At 42.1% G+C, this 15,302-nt stretch overlaps 1 protein-coding gene across 5 annotated transcripts in view; it reads right to left on the bottom strand.

Annotated features, from left to right (window-relative positions):
* The window catches only part of IPCEF1 (interaction protein for cytohesin exchange factors 1), a 38,198-nt gene that overhangs the window by 11,609 nt on the left and 11,287 nt on the right, over nt 1-15,302 (bottom strand). For 2 of the 5 annotated variants that reach the window (XM_028723714.2, XM_028723713.2), the window contains exons 2-6: nt 11,858-11,907; nt 8,559-8,595; nt 7,843-8,012; nt 2,221-2,294; nt 321-392 (exon numbers count right to left, since the gene is read on the bottom strand). In XM_028723714.2, coding sequence (XP_028579547.2) covers nt 321-392; nt 2,221-2,294; nt 7,843-8,012; nt 8,559-8,595; nt 11,858-11,881 — 377 coding nt within the window. In that variant the 5' untranslated portion in view covers nt 11,882-11,907. Of the gene's footprint in view, nt 1-320; nt 393-2,220; nt 2,295-7,842; nt 8,013-8,378; nt 8,512-8,558; nt 8,596-9,021; nt 9,378-11,857; nt 11,908-15,302 lie in introns of those variants that run through there. The other 3 variants (XM_028723715.2, XM_028723716.2, XM_028723717.2) reach the window with 2 other exon arrangements.

Here is a 15,302-nt window from a genome sequence, read left to right as displayed (position 1 = left end):
GATATCTCCTCCTGTTACCTGCTGAGTATCACAACACAAGCCATCAAGCATCAGCCATTATGGTACATCACATTCAACCTGCTCTCTGCCATTCATGCGCATGCTGCATGCTGGCCCACCTTGCTTTCAGCTGATGGCACACTGTAAGGTGAACAGTCACAGAAATCCTTCCATCAGCTGCATACTTTATGGTTGGGCAATCTTTTATGAACACTCAAGAGACAGAGGCTACCATCTCCCATAACAACCAAGAAAACAACAAAGAGACGGTTCTTTTTTGTCATAAGAAAAAAGGAAGCAAGACTTTTGATTTTACTTACATGTTCATTTCCTCCGCATTTTCTGCTGCAAAATAAAATGTCTTGATCTGTGGATGGATGATCTTCATAGCACTTCCAAAACAAAAAGAAAAACATATATTCATATATATTTGGGAAACATTAGATTTAAAAAGTGAGTACGGGGGTCAGTTTACCAAAGACTTTATGATCCCAAAATATTTCTAAAAACCACTTAGCCTGAAATCCTAACTCCACTTACCTAGGAGTAGGTCCCACTGATCAGGCACACTTAGAACTGTGCAGAACCTCAAACTACAGAGTGAGTGTTCACATAGAAACAACAGAATGGGTACATTCATCTCTCTTTGACAGCCCTCACAAGGAGATGAATGCTTATATATTTACCACAGATATGCATGTTCTTTCTCAAGTGCTATAAAAGGACTGTGTTACGGGGGGGCGGGTTGGAACTTTGCAGAAATGTGTTTCTTTTTCAAACAAGACAGGGCATAATTAAAATAGTGTGAGCTGTGATTAGATTTATTTGATTGATTGATTGATTGATTGATTGATTGATTGATTGTATTTCTTATCCACCCTTCACCCTAAGGTTCCAGGGTGGAGTACAACAATAGAATACAAAGTTATTATTTTAATTTTAAGCAGATTAAAAAAAAGGGTAAAATTATAAAAACTGGTGAAACCATTTGGATGAGAACAGACCAATACAGGTTCATATATACTTTAATGGTCAAAGGCCAAGGTAAAGAGGTGCATCGTCAGCATATGGCAAAAGCTTTACAATGCAGATGCTAGACAAGGCTCTATGAGGAGGGAGTTCCACAGTTTAGGGGCTAGATTCAGGTTGGTAACCATGTTGGTCTGAAGCAGTCAAAATAAATAAAAAAGTTGTCCAGTAGCACCTTAGAGACCAACTAAGTATGTTCTGGGTATAAGTTTTTGTGTGCATGCACGAACATCTGAAGCAGTGTGCATGCACATGAAAGCTTATACCCAGAACATACTTAGTTGGTCTCTAAGGTGCTACTGGGAAAAAAAATATATTTATTCAGTCTAGGGGCTGCCATTGGGAAAGCCTTGTCCTGAGCCAACACTCCTTGCACTTTTGAGGATGATGCAACTATCAAGGCAGTCCTCTCTGCTGACCTTAATGCATTATTAGAGGGTCGGTGGGGATGGAGACAATCTTTCAGATATGTAGAATGAATGGTCTCAGCTCTGCAGTAGAGGTTGCAATAAGCCTTAAAGTACAAGAGTATCTACATAACTACTTCAAAACAATGAGTTTATATTTAACTAAGGAAAGCCGGCTGCCCTTCACATAAGATTTCAGACCAATGAGACAGTAGGGAAGTCATTTTTAAGGCTGCGATATCTCGGTACTAAGTGCTACCCTCCCTTGGAAGGAAAACCAAGCAAGCTCCTAATTACATTTTCACAGGCAGGATTAACCTAAGCAGCGGAAACCCTTGCTCAACAGGCATTTCCTCCTCCTCCCTCCCATGTGCCCCCTAAAATTGTTTTTGGGGGATCAGGAGACAACCTCCTGCCCCAAGCAATGCACAGGGGGAGGGAGGAAGGGATCGTTCCATCTAGCAAGTGGCAATGCTTGCAGATGGAACAACTGGAAGAACGTGACATTGAATTCCAGCCCAAGGATTTCCAGTACCATATTAAGCTCCCATAAATTCCACCCACATTCATCTCAATGGAGTCTATCGGTTTGAAATATTGGCAATGCTGTAAGGATAACAATGATTGGAGGCCTGTTGAGTTTATGTCCTGACGGACAGTTCTATTTACATAAATATCCATAATAAGCAGAACTAGGTATGAGCCAGCAGGGATCTTCTTGTATTCACATTTCAGCTTGTAAAATTTCACTTTCTCAAGGCTCCAAGTCGAATGAAAGACTTACTACTTTTTCTTGCATTCTGTCGCTTGATTCACTGTGAATTCTGGAAGGCTGAGGAACCCTTCAGCTTTCTCTGCCTGTGACAAAATAAGCCAGCAATATTAAAGCATGCTACATAATTTATTGAAATTAGACATTGGAAATTAACTGGATTTCAGAAAGCTTTTCAGATTACAGAAATAATTTCTAATAACTTGAGATCTAAATTGTAAAGCACAGTAGATAAGAAGAGCAAATTCTACCTTTCTTGGGCATATATGTGGAGAAGCAGGTGGCAGTAGTGCATGGTGGAACAAAAATTCAGGGCTTTTGCTGCAGTCCCATGCTCAGATGTTTACCAACCAAGTCATCCATTTGCATTGGACTGCAGTAAATTCTATCTCATTAGCAACCACACTCTGGATTCTGAACAGCTGCAAAAAACCTCAATGGACTCATCTCGGGTAGGGTGGTTTCTTCACACTCTCTCCTCCAAACAAACAAGCAAGAGGCATTATGAGATTTCAAGAGAACATTCCAGCCAGGTGTGCTCAGAAGTATAAATTTCAAAGTGGGAAACTTCATTTAATTAGGTCTCTCCAGGCTGCATCCAATGTGATATTGCATTAGTGGAAAGTGCTTTTGATCATGCAACTCCAGGCATCCAACATTTCACTGATTTTCCCCCTTCCCCGTGAAAAGATGCTCCTGAGGTCTGGTGGGTCTTCCAGAACATGATGGGATGTGGCATGGAGGACTGCAGTGGGTGGGAAAATGTGGTGCTCTGACTTGTGCAGGCAGAAGTGCCTCCTACCAAGGCAAATCGGTTATTTCAGGAGTGGGGAACCTTTTACAGCCTAATGGGCACATTTCATCATGTGCACCTTCCAGGAGCAGGTACTAGCTGAAAGCAAAGGGAAGGTGGGGCAACAGGTTAGTGGTTTTAGGCAAACAAACCAGGTAAGCAAGAAGCAGGATCTCAGTTGAAGGACACATGCCAGTCAGGCAAAGGCACTGTGCACAGATAAGGGACAGTGAGGCTTCTGAAGGGGCATATTCTGAAGAGAGTCCCAAAAGCTAAGGAGACAACTCTGTAGTGCTGAATCTGGCCCCCAGGTCTGTAGTTTCCCACCCTTGCATTAGCACCCCTCCTTCATGTTTTATTGAAACCAATTTGGGTTAAAAAATAAATAAACCAGTCCTCCCTTGTTTTCTCCCTGCCTGTCCCACACCCATCGTTTTTGATCAACATGCCAATGGAGAAGTAGCCCCCATGTGTTTGGGTAATTGTTTGAGGGGTCCAAATATAGGCAGAATTCATTTCAAACGCTAACATCCTTATATTCTCTCAAAGCTCACTGATGGACTACGAGACACACTGCACCAGCCTGTTGTTGCTATGTTACGGTTCCTTGCATCAGGGCAGCTCAAGTTTTTTTGGCTGAAACAGAATTCGCACTTCATAAATATATAACCCATCGCAAAGAAGTACGAGTGTTCCAGGCAAGCAAGATGACCACCGTTTATTTGAGCAGAGTTTCTGCCCACGCACAGATGTGTGAATGCCTTGCCTCTGAAAACTAAAATGTCTGCTTAGAATTTGAGCTGTGGCATCTGTAGGTGAAGGGGAAAGGGGTTTTCCCCAGGACCCTCACAAAACGGTAACCTCGACTTCCCTAAAAGCACAGAAAACAGCAGATGTTGAGTGACGCTAAGGAACCTCTGTCTGCAGAGGAAGCTTTTGAACTTTTAAACCAAGGATGAAAACAGTCGTTTCAAGAGTGCTGAAGGCAAGAGGCCTGCTGGAGTGAGAGTTTACTGAAAAGCAAGGCTTAAAAAGTGATAACCTTCCACTACCCACCCCCAGCTTCTGATACTTGGCTGTACACCATAACTCAGCAGTGTGGAACCAGGTACCTTCCACATGTTGTTAGACTCCAGTTCCATCGGTCCCAGCCAGCATGGCCAATAGGCAAGGATGATGGGAGTTGCAGTTAAAACATCTGGAAAGCCACATGTTCTGTATCCATGCGATTTATGAACACAGAGGTTGTTACATTTGGCTAATATGAAAGGACTATCAATGTCCATGTTATACCCTCTCATTTCCTTAGTCCACTAATGAAAGAGGTTTTGGAGGTTTGCCAGCCATTAACCGCCCTGAAAAACTTGTTTGATCAGAAAGTGATGGTGGCTCAAAAAAAAAAAAAGCACACACACATCATGCACAACAATGGCTCCCATCCCCTTTCAGCTCCCTGCAGGACCAAACTCCAGCCTGCAGGGCTCCACACAAAAGAAACTTTCTTTGTCAGCAAAATGACAGTCCCAACATCTATTCTGGAAGGGAAACCCAAATCAGAGCTTCAAAGTGGGGTGTGGGAAATCTCTTCCTTGATGCAAGGATGCTCTGGGCTGAGTCAAATTCTGGGGACCTTCAGTGTATCTGAAGAAGTGTGCATGCACACGAAAGCTCATACCAAGAACTAACTTAGTTGGTCTTTAAGGTGCTACTGGAAGGAATTTTTTTTGTTTTGACTATGGCAGACCAACACGGCTACCTATCTGTATCTGGGGACCTCAGGCAGTGTGCAGCAAAACATTTGCCTAGTCACACTTTGTAAATGTATGCCTCTTGTACACAAGGGATATTCATGGGCTCAGAATGTTGTTTACGTTCCAAGTCTTTGCTTTGTACCAGCTTTAGAGGGCTTGAGGTCAACCAGCTGAAGGAAGAAATTCACTCTTTTCCACAGTGTAATTATAAGGTGGGAGACAAGGGGATTCTCTGTGCGTGGCTTATTCCTTAAGTGTCACATGTCTCGGTTTACAGGGTTTTCTTTTTTTCAGATATACACTTCTTTATTTGTCATTTTATAAGCAGCATATCTTGTGGACAAGTGATATGTGGGGAGGTGTTCATCCCCCGGTGTTAATGCAGCAGCAGGCCCTCGTTAATGGTACCCACTCATTGGAATGCCTTCCCTTGGGAAATTCAGGAGGCAGAGACAGCAGCCTCTTAAAAACTTATATGCTTTCCTGGACAAAATAGAGATTGAAAAATTAACAGTCAATTCTGTATTTTGTACACTGCACAGTTTTGTTCTGTTTTTAGCCTTTTTAAAGGAAATGCTATTGTTTGTATGGTTTTTACATAAATCACTTAGAGATTTTTATTATGTTAAACTTATATCATATTTTATGATATTATACATTTTTATAAATAAGTAAATAGCATGGCTCCATTTGTTGATCTGAGCAAATCTGGAGCCCAGAGATGTGGCTGCCAGGATCCTCTTCAGTGCAAGACCTAAGCAGTTCACTTGGAAGAAAGTTCCACTGTGTACAAAGGGATTTACTCCTAGAAAGGTTTGAACCCTTAGACCCCAACCTACCGTACTTCTTGCTGAACCTCTGTGGGAGGTCAAGGGCAATCTGCTCTCCAGCTCCAAACATTTGAAGATGGAAGAGGAGACTGGAGCTTTAGGAGTGCGCATCTGAGGCATCCATGGTGCCTTGCACATCTATTGTCAATACAGTAAGTCCCAACTGTTTCCTCCAGAACTGGAGGGAACAACAGGGTCGTTTGGAGGGTGGGGAGCCATTGTATGAGTACCTCAGCTGCCCACTGCCAAAAACATCAGTCCAAACTTTCCTTTCTAAATTGAAACTGGAGGGGGCTCTATCTTGCCAGTGATCTTCCTTGTCATAGTGCTGAGCCTGTTGGATACTCTTAGATGCAGAAGGTGCCAAGAGCAATGTTGGGGTCATGAGCTTATTCAAACTGTGCACTCTGTCCTTAAGGGAGGGTGTGACGTAACCCCCAACCTTTACAAGCAACTCACATTCTCCAGTGCCAACTGGACCTTCCATTGATTTCCCCAGTCTTATCTAGATTGAACTTGAGTTTGTGATTTGATTTGTTTAATTAATTTATTTAACCCACTTCTGTCCTGCCTATCAGTAGGACTTCCAGGACAGTTTATAACAAAAACTTAAACAACTGAAAGCAGCAATTAAAAACAACTAAGACAACAGTAAAATGAAAGACCATCAGCCACCAGGAGGTTAAATCACATTTTGTTGTATCCTACCAAGAAACAGGCAATTCCTTTTGGGTAGGGCAGCATTGCCCTAGGACCATCTTTTGGTACCTTATTATGAGACAGGAGTAGAGCCATTCCCAACTCCGAATTGGAAGTCCAAAAAGATACTTTTTTAAAAAAAATCAGAAGCTGCTGGTAGGTCGAGAGGAATCAAAATGATGACATTCCCCCTCTGTCCCATCAAAGTCCACTAAACCTATTACAATCCCCCAATGAGATTAAAATCCACAGACTGAAACTGATCTCCATACCCAGTTTCATCCAAGAGCAACTGGAGCTGTTCCACTCCAGTTCAACCACATTTCCCACCCAAAATGGAGGCCAGTCTAATAAAACCTTCTTATAGCTTCTTTTGAGGGACAGGAATAATGCCCTCTTTCAATAAAATAGCACATCGTGGACTAATCTGACCCGTCTCCCTTGGCTACATGTTATTAAGTACAAATAGTAAGGATCAAACACACATATGTAGTAGGTAGAGAGCTCCCACGACTTCACATACTAACAACTGAAGCTTATCCAAGCAACTTGAAGAACGGAAGCCAAGGACACTCCTGATATGGATTTAATAACCAATGAAGTGTTCAAGTCAGAGCAATTTTATCTACAAAGTGCTTTGCAAACAGGTCACAATGGGTGTGACCTGTTGGTCCATCCTGCTGATCTAGGGCCCTTTGGGCTGCAATAATACACCCATGAAGCTAGAAGTAAACTCAGGAGGACTTAGTGAGTAAACATGCATAGGATGCTGCCATATGCCAGTCAGTAATGTTCTGCCAGACGGTACAGCTCAGATGCAATAGGAACAGAGCATCAAGGCTGAAATTGTAACCATGTCCACTCCAAAGCAAATCCACAAGAAATCAACAGATTTCCACACTGCCAATCAACATGTGGAACCTTGTTGTTCATTTGAACTCATTCTGCATTACCCATGTGTGCTCCAACTGGGTTGTCCTTGTTGCTTTGTCACCCACAACTCTCTCTCCCACTCCCCACACTGCATCCCCCAGAACACCAGAGAGAAGCTTGGACTCTAACCTTTGACAGAGGCCATCTTGGAGCAATCTTGACAACTGCCTAAATTCTCCACCTGTTCCAGAAGTCCAGAATAGCTAGCAACATTAGCTGGAAATTGCAAGGGCAGTTACACAATGGTTCCTACAAAGCTGCACTAGAATCCTTCTTGCTCAAACGTCCCTCCTGTTGAATCGGAAACATGGAGGAAGCTTGGAGTATGGGGAAGTTAACTGGCATCTAGGTAAAAAGCAAAGGAAAGTGTCCACTTATCTTCCTATGGGCCCCAAACTTCTCTCAAACAACCTGTTTATCCAAAAACACTCTGTCCAGCTAACATGTTTCAAAACAGGAGGGCTTTGATCCAAACAATGAAGTGAAAATTAAAATAACTTATTCCCTTCCTGTGATTGTCTAAACACACTAAACTGATAGATTCTTGAATGACACATGATAAAATGGCTTAGGAACGCTGAATCTTCCCTTAATATACCTGGAGAAACTAAGAATTTAGCATGCTTACCACTTGATTGCTGTACCAGTATAATGACGAACACTTCAGGACACACCAGAACTTTTTCCATTTGTTGCCAATAAAGCCCCCTTTCTCTTTCTTCTTGTATAGCCATCCCTGGCAATCAGCTAGCCCCAAGTCCTTGCATGATATCCTTCGACGGCTCATTGTACAAATTCCTGTGCGAAAAAACAAAGTGCCACCTTTAAACGTGCATGCAGGGGATGCCAGCATTTTCTTTTGAAATACAACCCAGAATTATTTCTGAATGGACAGTTAGCAAAGATAAATTAGTCAAAATGAAGCTTTAGGAATCCATAATGATAGAGAACATTGTGCCAGTGAAATAGAATGCAGATTTAAATCCATTACTGGATGTTTTCCATGTGTGCGTGTGTGATCATAAATATATACAACTGTTAAAATACCCTTCCAAACTGATACATTAGAAAATTATATTTTCATGACAGTCAGTACAGACTAGCAATGAATTAAGCAGAACAGTTTCTCTCTCTCTCACACACACACCCAGAGCTTTGACATACCGAAGCAGCTTAGTCCAAATGAAGAGTGTGTCATTATCTTCCCCACTGAATCAATGTAAAAACTAAGCAGAATAACAGCGTGCTCAACACCAAACAAACAATACAACAAAAACCGTCCTCCTCGCGTGAGCAAAATTTTAACACTAAACAAAAGCAGGAACAAAAGGAAGACCTCGTTACCTTGATTTTTCTTCCTTGTCTTCTGACGCAAAGGAACCTGCAAGAAATGCAGGAAGGAAAGAAAAGAGGAAATTTCAGATGGTGTTGCAATATTTTTCAGAAAGGGAGGGGGACTCTGGAGGAGGAAGAAGAGGAGGAGGTAGCAGACAGTCCCAGCACAGAATGGAATCTTTCAAACAAACACACAGAGAGAGCTAATGGGGAAGCAAGTAGCTGAAGCATAAAATACTGTAATTAAAATTGATTAATTGTGAAGCTCCATGAGAGCAAGTACAGCACTTTTGTGCCTCTGCAACTAAAGCTTCCTGTTTCACACCCGCAGACAGCTATGCTGTGTAGGGGTAGCTCAAACCAGAAACAAAAATCTTCAGCCGAAGCTTCAGTGCCCTGTATCAGCTGCTAGACAAGCTCTCCAGCACTCAAAGGGCACACTGAACATCGGGACAACAATCACTATCCTCACCGCACACTGCGGTCGCCACAATAGAACAAGTTTGCAAAGAGCCAGAGGATCAAAGGAGGGTACGCTAGTTCAGTTCACAATTTAGCCAATTTAATCCCGCTGAATTCAAGGAGATTTAAGGCTCGAGTCACATATACACACATACCAGCCAGTGACTTAGTGCCTGATGACTCACAGCTGAACGTTAAGAATTGACTCTCATGGAAACAGCGGCTATGAAAGGAGAACTTGACCAGTGACGGCTGTTTCACACAGGAAACCTGGCATCTGATGTGTGACACGTGTTCACCTGTATTCCTGCCTTCATATTTCAGAAGGCCATGTTTGCAAAGCTTTGGGTCTGCTATACAGCCCTTGTGAAAAGAAGGGGCAAAATAAAACATTCAAGGCAAAAATGAGGACGGTATTGGTCAGGCAAAATAGGGGTTGAAGCCTGTTAATTTCTCCTGCCCCTCAGAACCAATAGTTCTCGGCTGCTCTTCAGGTTCCACTGAAGTGATGCCTCACATCACAATAAACATGTTCACCCTAATGTCCAGTTCACATAATTAACTTTGGCACATGTTGTCTTGTGACTAGCTAAGCACCTATCCAAACTGTACCCAGCCACATCCTGAGGATTGTTCAGGGGTAGGATACAGAGGTTCCAGTAAGGTCTGGCCTAGCTACTTATTTTAAAAGGTCGGACCAGCTGACCTGGTTATCATCATCTCAGGGTCTTGGTACTCAAACTCTTACTTATGTTAGGTTAACAGAAAACAATAGAAATGGGACCTTCTGCATGTAATGCAGTTACCCTGTCACTGAACTACTGCCCTTCCTAAGCGAATCAACCAATGAACTAACAACCAAGTTAAAAATCCAACAAGAGGTAACATAACAAAAAAAACAAGAAAATTTAGACCCATATAAGAGTCCTATAAGTTATCTGAACTTGTACCAAACAGCCAGAATGAAAGAGATTGAATGAACTTTCAAGAATTTTGGTGCCATTATGGAAAAGGCCCTGCCCAAAGCAGACCCCCTCCTCACACACCTGTATTTAAGATATCGATAGGAGCAGAATCAAGATCTCTAATCAAGATGGAAAAATATGGGTAGTTAGAACCAGCTCTATAATCAACTTAAATCAGAATCCTTCAGGCTTGACCGAGTTGTGGACCTAGCCGTACAATCTTATTCATCACTATTGAGTTCAGTGAATAAGTGAGTTTAGGACTGCAGGTTTGTGTGACAGAGGGAAATGTGATGTCACAAAATCTATGCTGAAATTACAATGCTACATCATTATCATGCTGGTGGTGAGTAAACATCCTACAGTTTCATCATAGGTTTAACTCATCCACAGGGCTTAATTTTGTAACATCATGGCAGGAAATGGTTCTTTTTTCCAATTTCAAAACAAACTAGTCGCCGCCCTGTACAAATGCACTAGTGGTTAGCACTGGGATAAGCTAGCATAGCACATTTTTTTTTCTATTTCCAATGGTCTGGCTGTGCATGCAGTCCAATGGCTTCACCCATGCACAAGGCTTGGAAGGAATCCCAGGATTTGCAGAAGTATCAAAATCTTAAAAAAATACTGAGGGTTAAAACCTCCCACAACCAGCTTAGTGAAGAGCGAGCGCACTCAGTGGTAAAGGAATGATTAGTGCTTGTTGTGTGACAAAAGGGAAAATGGGCAGGGATCCTGAATAGTGTAACTCCACATTGCAACATTGTGATGCATGTTCCATTTGTTTCATTAAATAAACTTTGGGGAAAGAGGGGAGACACAAACACACACACGCACACACACACACACACACACAAACACACACACAATTCCATAATAGAATTCAGAAAGTACAAACCAGGAATTAAGCTCCAAACATGGATTGTCCCTACTGGAACATTTGATTTAAACATTGTTTAAGTTGCAGCATGACATTTTGCTCATAACCATAACGGAACAAATATCCAATCCCCTTAAAAGTATGACCAGCATTGTGTTGTGCCTGTAAATTTCAGATCTCCAATCCTCACCTATGTGAAGAAGTCTCAATAAGTTCTTCACCAACAAAATTGGACCCAAGAAAATGTTGCAGAGAAATCAGCAAGCTACTTCTTGTTACAAGATTACAAATAAAGAACTGATCTATATAGTAGATAGAAATGAGATATCACATGTTTTGATTTTTACACAGGTTCCTTGTACACAGAAAAGTAGCATCATGAGGAGAAAGGTTCCAGCCCAGGATTCTTCCTGAGGTGCTGGATTTCTGAGATGCAGGCAGGGCTTTTACAAGAGGCAACACGAGGCATCACATATGAAACACTCCTTCTTATAGATATATGTTTTATGTACCTGACACAACATCTTGTTGTGGGGGCAGATTTCATATTGTTAGGATGTTCATGTATCTTACTTTACAGAGGACAGTCTTCTATTTGAAGAACTGTCCTTGGAGAAGCCTCTATTTGAAGGTCCAAGTAGAGTTTGAGATAGAGAACCTTACAGAAGGAGAGCAAGAGCCTTAAAGTTGCCCATTAATAGCAGGCTGCCCATGAGAACAAGTCATTTGGTCAGTCTTTCATGTGATGATGAGATGCATTATATTTCTATTTCAATTAGTTATAAATCTGCACCTATACATAAAACTTTGAGTGTGCAACTTTTATGCAAATCTGTGTTGCCCTTTCCCCTCTTTCTGACGAGACATATTTTTTTGAATGTGTTCCAGGTGAATCAACGGGCCATAAGGCCTTATACCCCTCGACGTATTCTGCAAGTAATTGTTTTCCCAAAATGGATAGTATCACTTGTTCTCCATTAACAGTGACATTGTATACTTACAGGGGCTTTTCCATCAGCGGCCATACACAAAACCGAAATTGATGGGGAAGCTGGAAAAGAAAATGATACATAATAATTACATTTTAAATAACATTAACTGTAGAAAAAAAATATCTCTCACCAAACAATCCTACAACACTGACTATGTAGTGGAGATAAATCACTACTTGATGTAGAGGAGAGGAGAGGAAAACACACAGCAGAGTAAATTGCTTGCAAATGGCAGACATTTCTCCAGCACACTGGGAAGAACCACCAAGGCCCCAGATTGGTGGACTGTGTTGGCAATGATACCAACAGGCTGCCCACAAGCAGAGGGAACCAATGAACTCGCAACAATAGAGATACACCTCGGCATACATCCCTGCATCACAACGCCCTTACAACAGTGTCCGCAATCTGTCAGCCCCAGTGGCACAGCCAGCAATGACTCCACTGCTATAGGTATCTCTGTAGCCAGGGGGTTTGAAGTCCCCTACACTCCTCAAAACCACTATCTTGGTGATAAGAATGGAGAGCCCATTTGGGGGTGAGGTTTTCTGAAAAGCTCTACATCAAGCTAATCTGCCGTGGTTTTTTTCTAATTCCTGTCTCATTCGTGAGGCTCAGTGAGAAGCAAGATCCCTGTGCACTTCTGCTAAAAATACAAATAATTCTCACATATTACATGCATCATTGTAGACATTAAATCACACTATTATACTCATAGTATTATATATCTATTCTGTGCATAAACAAGTTTCCTAAAGTAACCAGCATATAAACAGAGCCATACAAGAATACATATAACTACAGTATATAAAAATATGGAGACAAGTAGACAGCTCGGAACAGTAACTTAAAGAGAAAAACAAGAAGCTAAAAACTGGGAATGGCAGGTGGGAACACAACAACCGCTGTTTCACTCCAGGGTTCTTTCACCAGTTCATGCCATAAAAAAATGCTCTCCTTAGCTTTACAGCTTTAAAATGCTCACAAACTGTTCTGAGTTGACACGCAGTTAGACAGCTTATGTCCAAAAATGTTCAGAAGCGGGGGATTAAAATTAAGCTCTCCGATCCATATTTGGGTAATTATAGAAACGATTTGATTTTTTTCAGAATTTCTGATCCTCCACAAGATATTCTCTGAACATATCTTGGGAACTCTGAAAATAAATTCTTCCCATAAGATGATTTGGAAAAACTCCTGGCCCACTTTATGGTAGTGACTAATCAGGCTGAAGACTTGAGATACATGCATGAGATGCAAAATGTAGCAATTTTCTAGAGCAGCTATCTATCTTGCCTACGTGTGTGTGTGTGTGTGTATGGGTGTGTGTGTGTGTGTGTTTTATAGCTGATCAGCATCGAAGTTTCAGTTAATGGATTCACTTGTCTGAAATTATGGAAAATTCTGTTCTTCCTATGGGATGTCCTGCTGACAGCCAATGTAGAATACTAGTGAAAGCTGCAATCCTAGATCACTTCATCGGACGCAAACAGCACTATTCAATTTGTTGGGCCTGTCTTTTAAATAAATGTAAATAGGGTCAGGCCGAAAGGATGTCAGCTGTCAAGTCAGGAAATCCACAGCTGAAATCTCACCTTAGCCATGAATTCACTATGCAGTTTTAGGTAAGACACATGCCCTCAGCCTCAGCCCCTTCACTATGCATGACACATGCCCCCAGCCTCAGCCCCTTATGTGCAAAATAATCTTTCTTCATTTCAGTTATGTATTTTTCTTTTCCTCCAAGGAACTCAAGACAGTGAACTCCATTCGTTCCCTTTTAAAAATTCAGACAACTAACCTGTGCAGTAAGTTAGGCTATGTGTGGGTCACCCAGTGAACTTCATGGCTAAGTGGGGGTTTGAAACCAGGTCTCATATGCTAACATTCGTATCTACCTTACAGAATTCTTGAAAGCAATACTAAAAAATGTATGCCACATAGTCTGAACTCCCTAAGGCAAGTAAAGGGCAGAACGTAGATAGAATTTAGCTTTTTATCATTGCGGGCTTTGCAGTAGGCTGAATTAAACTACCGAAACAAAGACAGAGTAGAGGGGAAATGGAAGTGGATTTAGGTGTGAAAGGCTGGTGCATTCACTTCTAGTCCTAAAAGCAATTTTCTGGTTCAGTCACAGAGACACCCCAGGCTAGATTCAACAAAACTGTTGCCCCAGCAGGAGCCAGCATAAATCCCACAACTGCAATGGGACTTTCCCCATCTTCTTCTCCTATAATGATCTCTGGCAGGCAATCAGGCCCTGATAAGGAGTAATGACTCCCGGCAAGTTTATGTACGTTTATTTACAAAAAGACACACCCAGATTTTATCCAGAAGCCTGGATCAGGGACTGAGAGGTTGATCTTCCCCCTCCTCCTTGCTCCCACTCAACCCAGACTCGGACCTCTGCTTATCTGCTGATTGCCTAGCAACGCTCTGGCTGCCTCCCAACTCTTCCTCTCCTTGGGAGCTAATAGAGTCTTCTCCAGAAATGGGGGTCGAACAGCCCTTTCTCGATTCTGACAGCTAGTTCTCATCTGCAGAGTCAGACCCTTGTTCATTTAGTTCAATCTCTGAGTCTAACTCATCTCCTGCGCTCTGGGGGGGCCACGTTCCTGACACCTCCCCCCCCAACTCTGCTTAGAAGGATCAAGAGCAGGGCTTTTTTCAGCCAGAGCTCACTAGAACTCAGTTCCAGCATCTCTCAGGTGGGTGCCATTGCCATTATAAGAGAACAAGGGAGGTGTTTATGGTGAGTTCCGGCACCTCTTTTTCTGGAAAAATGGCACTGATCAAGTGAATCCCTCAACCAGTCAGTGAGGGGAGGGGCAAATGGTCCACCTGGCAAGCAGAAATGCTTGCACTGATGAAACCATCTCCATAGTGCCAATTCCACCCCCATTCCTTAATTCTAATTAGTACATGTCCATGCCTCTGAGTCAATGTTTGAGCATCTGACTCTGGTTGGTGTACCTCTTGGGGTTTAAGTAAAAGACAAGCCTAAAGTCTACCCACACCTCCTCTAAAACACTGTACATTTTCCAAGTATTGTTAAGTAATTAAGACATATTCATTCTGTTCTGGATGAGTAATGAAAAAGCATTAGGCTTCACTAGCCATTCAGTTCAGAGTCCCTCTTTTTTGTTCTTCCCAAAAAGCCAAAATAGTTCAAGCTGTTATAAAAGAAACAACAGTTTCTCTGCTTTGCTAACATGCATTCATGCAATTTGCCCTATCTTGTCTCGAGAAACAGAAATGGAGTGATCTGATGGGCTAGATGATCCTCGTAGTCCCTTCCAACTCTAAAATTCTATGATTCCTCTAGGAGTTTGTTCTTCAAAGCAGCTTCCCCAAATTAGAAGTTGCTGTCTGGAGCACATTTACCAGATACATGTCCCACTTAACTTCCCAGTAAAAGTAAGTGTGTGTGTGTGTGTGTGTGTGTGTGTGTGTG

This window comes from Podarcis muralis, chromosome 3 (assembly GCF_964188315.1).
Source record: "Podarcis muralis chromosome 3, rPodMur119.hap1.1, whole genome shotgun sequence".
Classification (NCBI taxonomy): domain Eukaryota; kingdom Metazoa; phylum Chordata; class Lepidosauria; order Squamata; family Lacertidae; genus Podarcis; species Podarcis muralis.
Note: the sequence above shows the minus strand (reverse complement) of the source record. Positions and strands in the feature narration are given on the sequence as shown.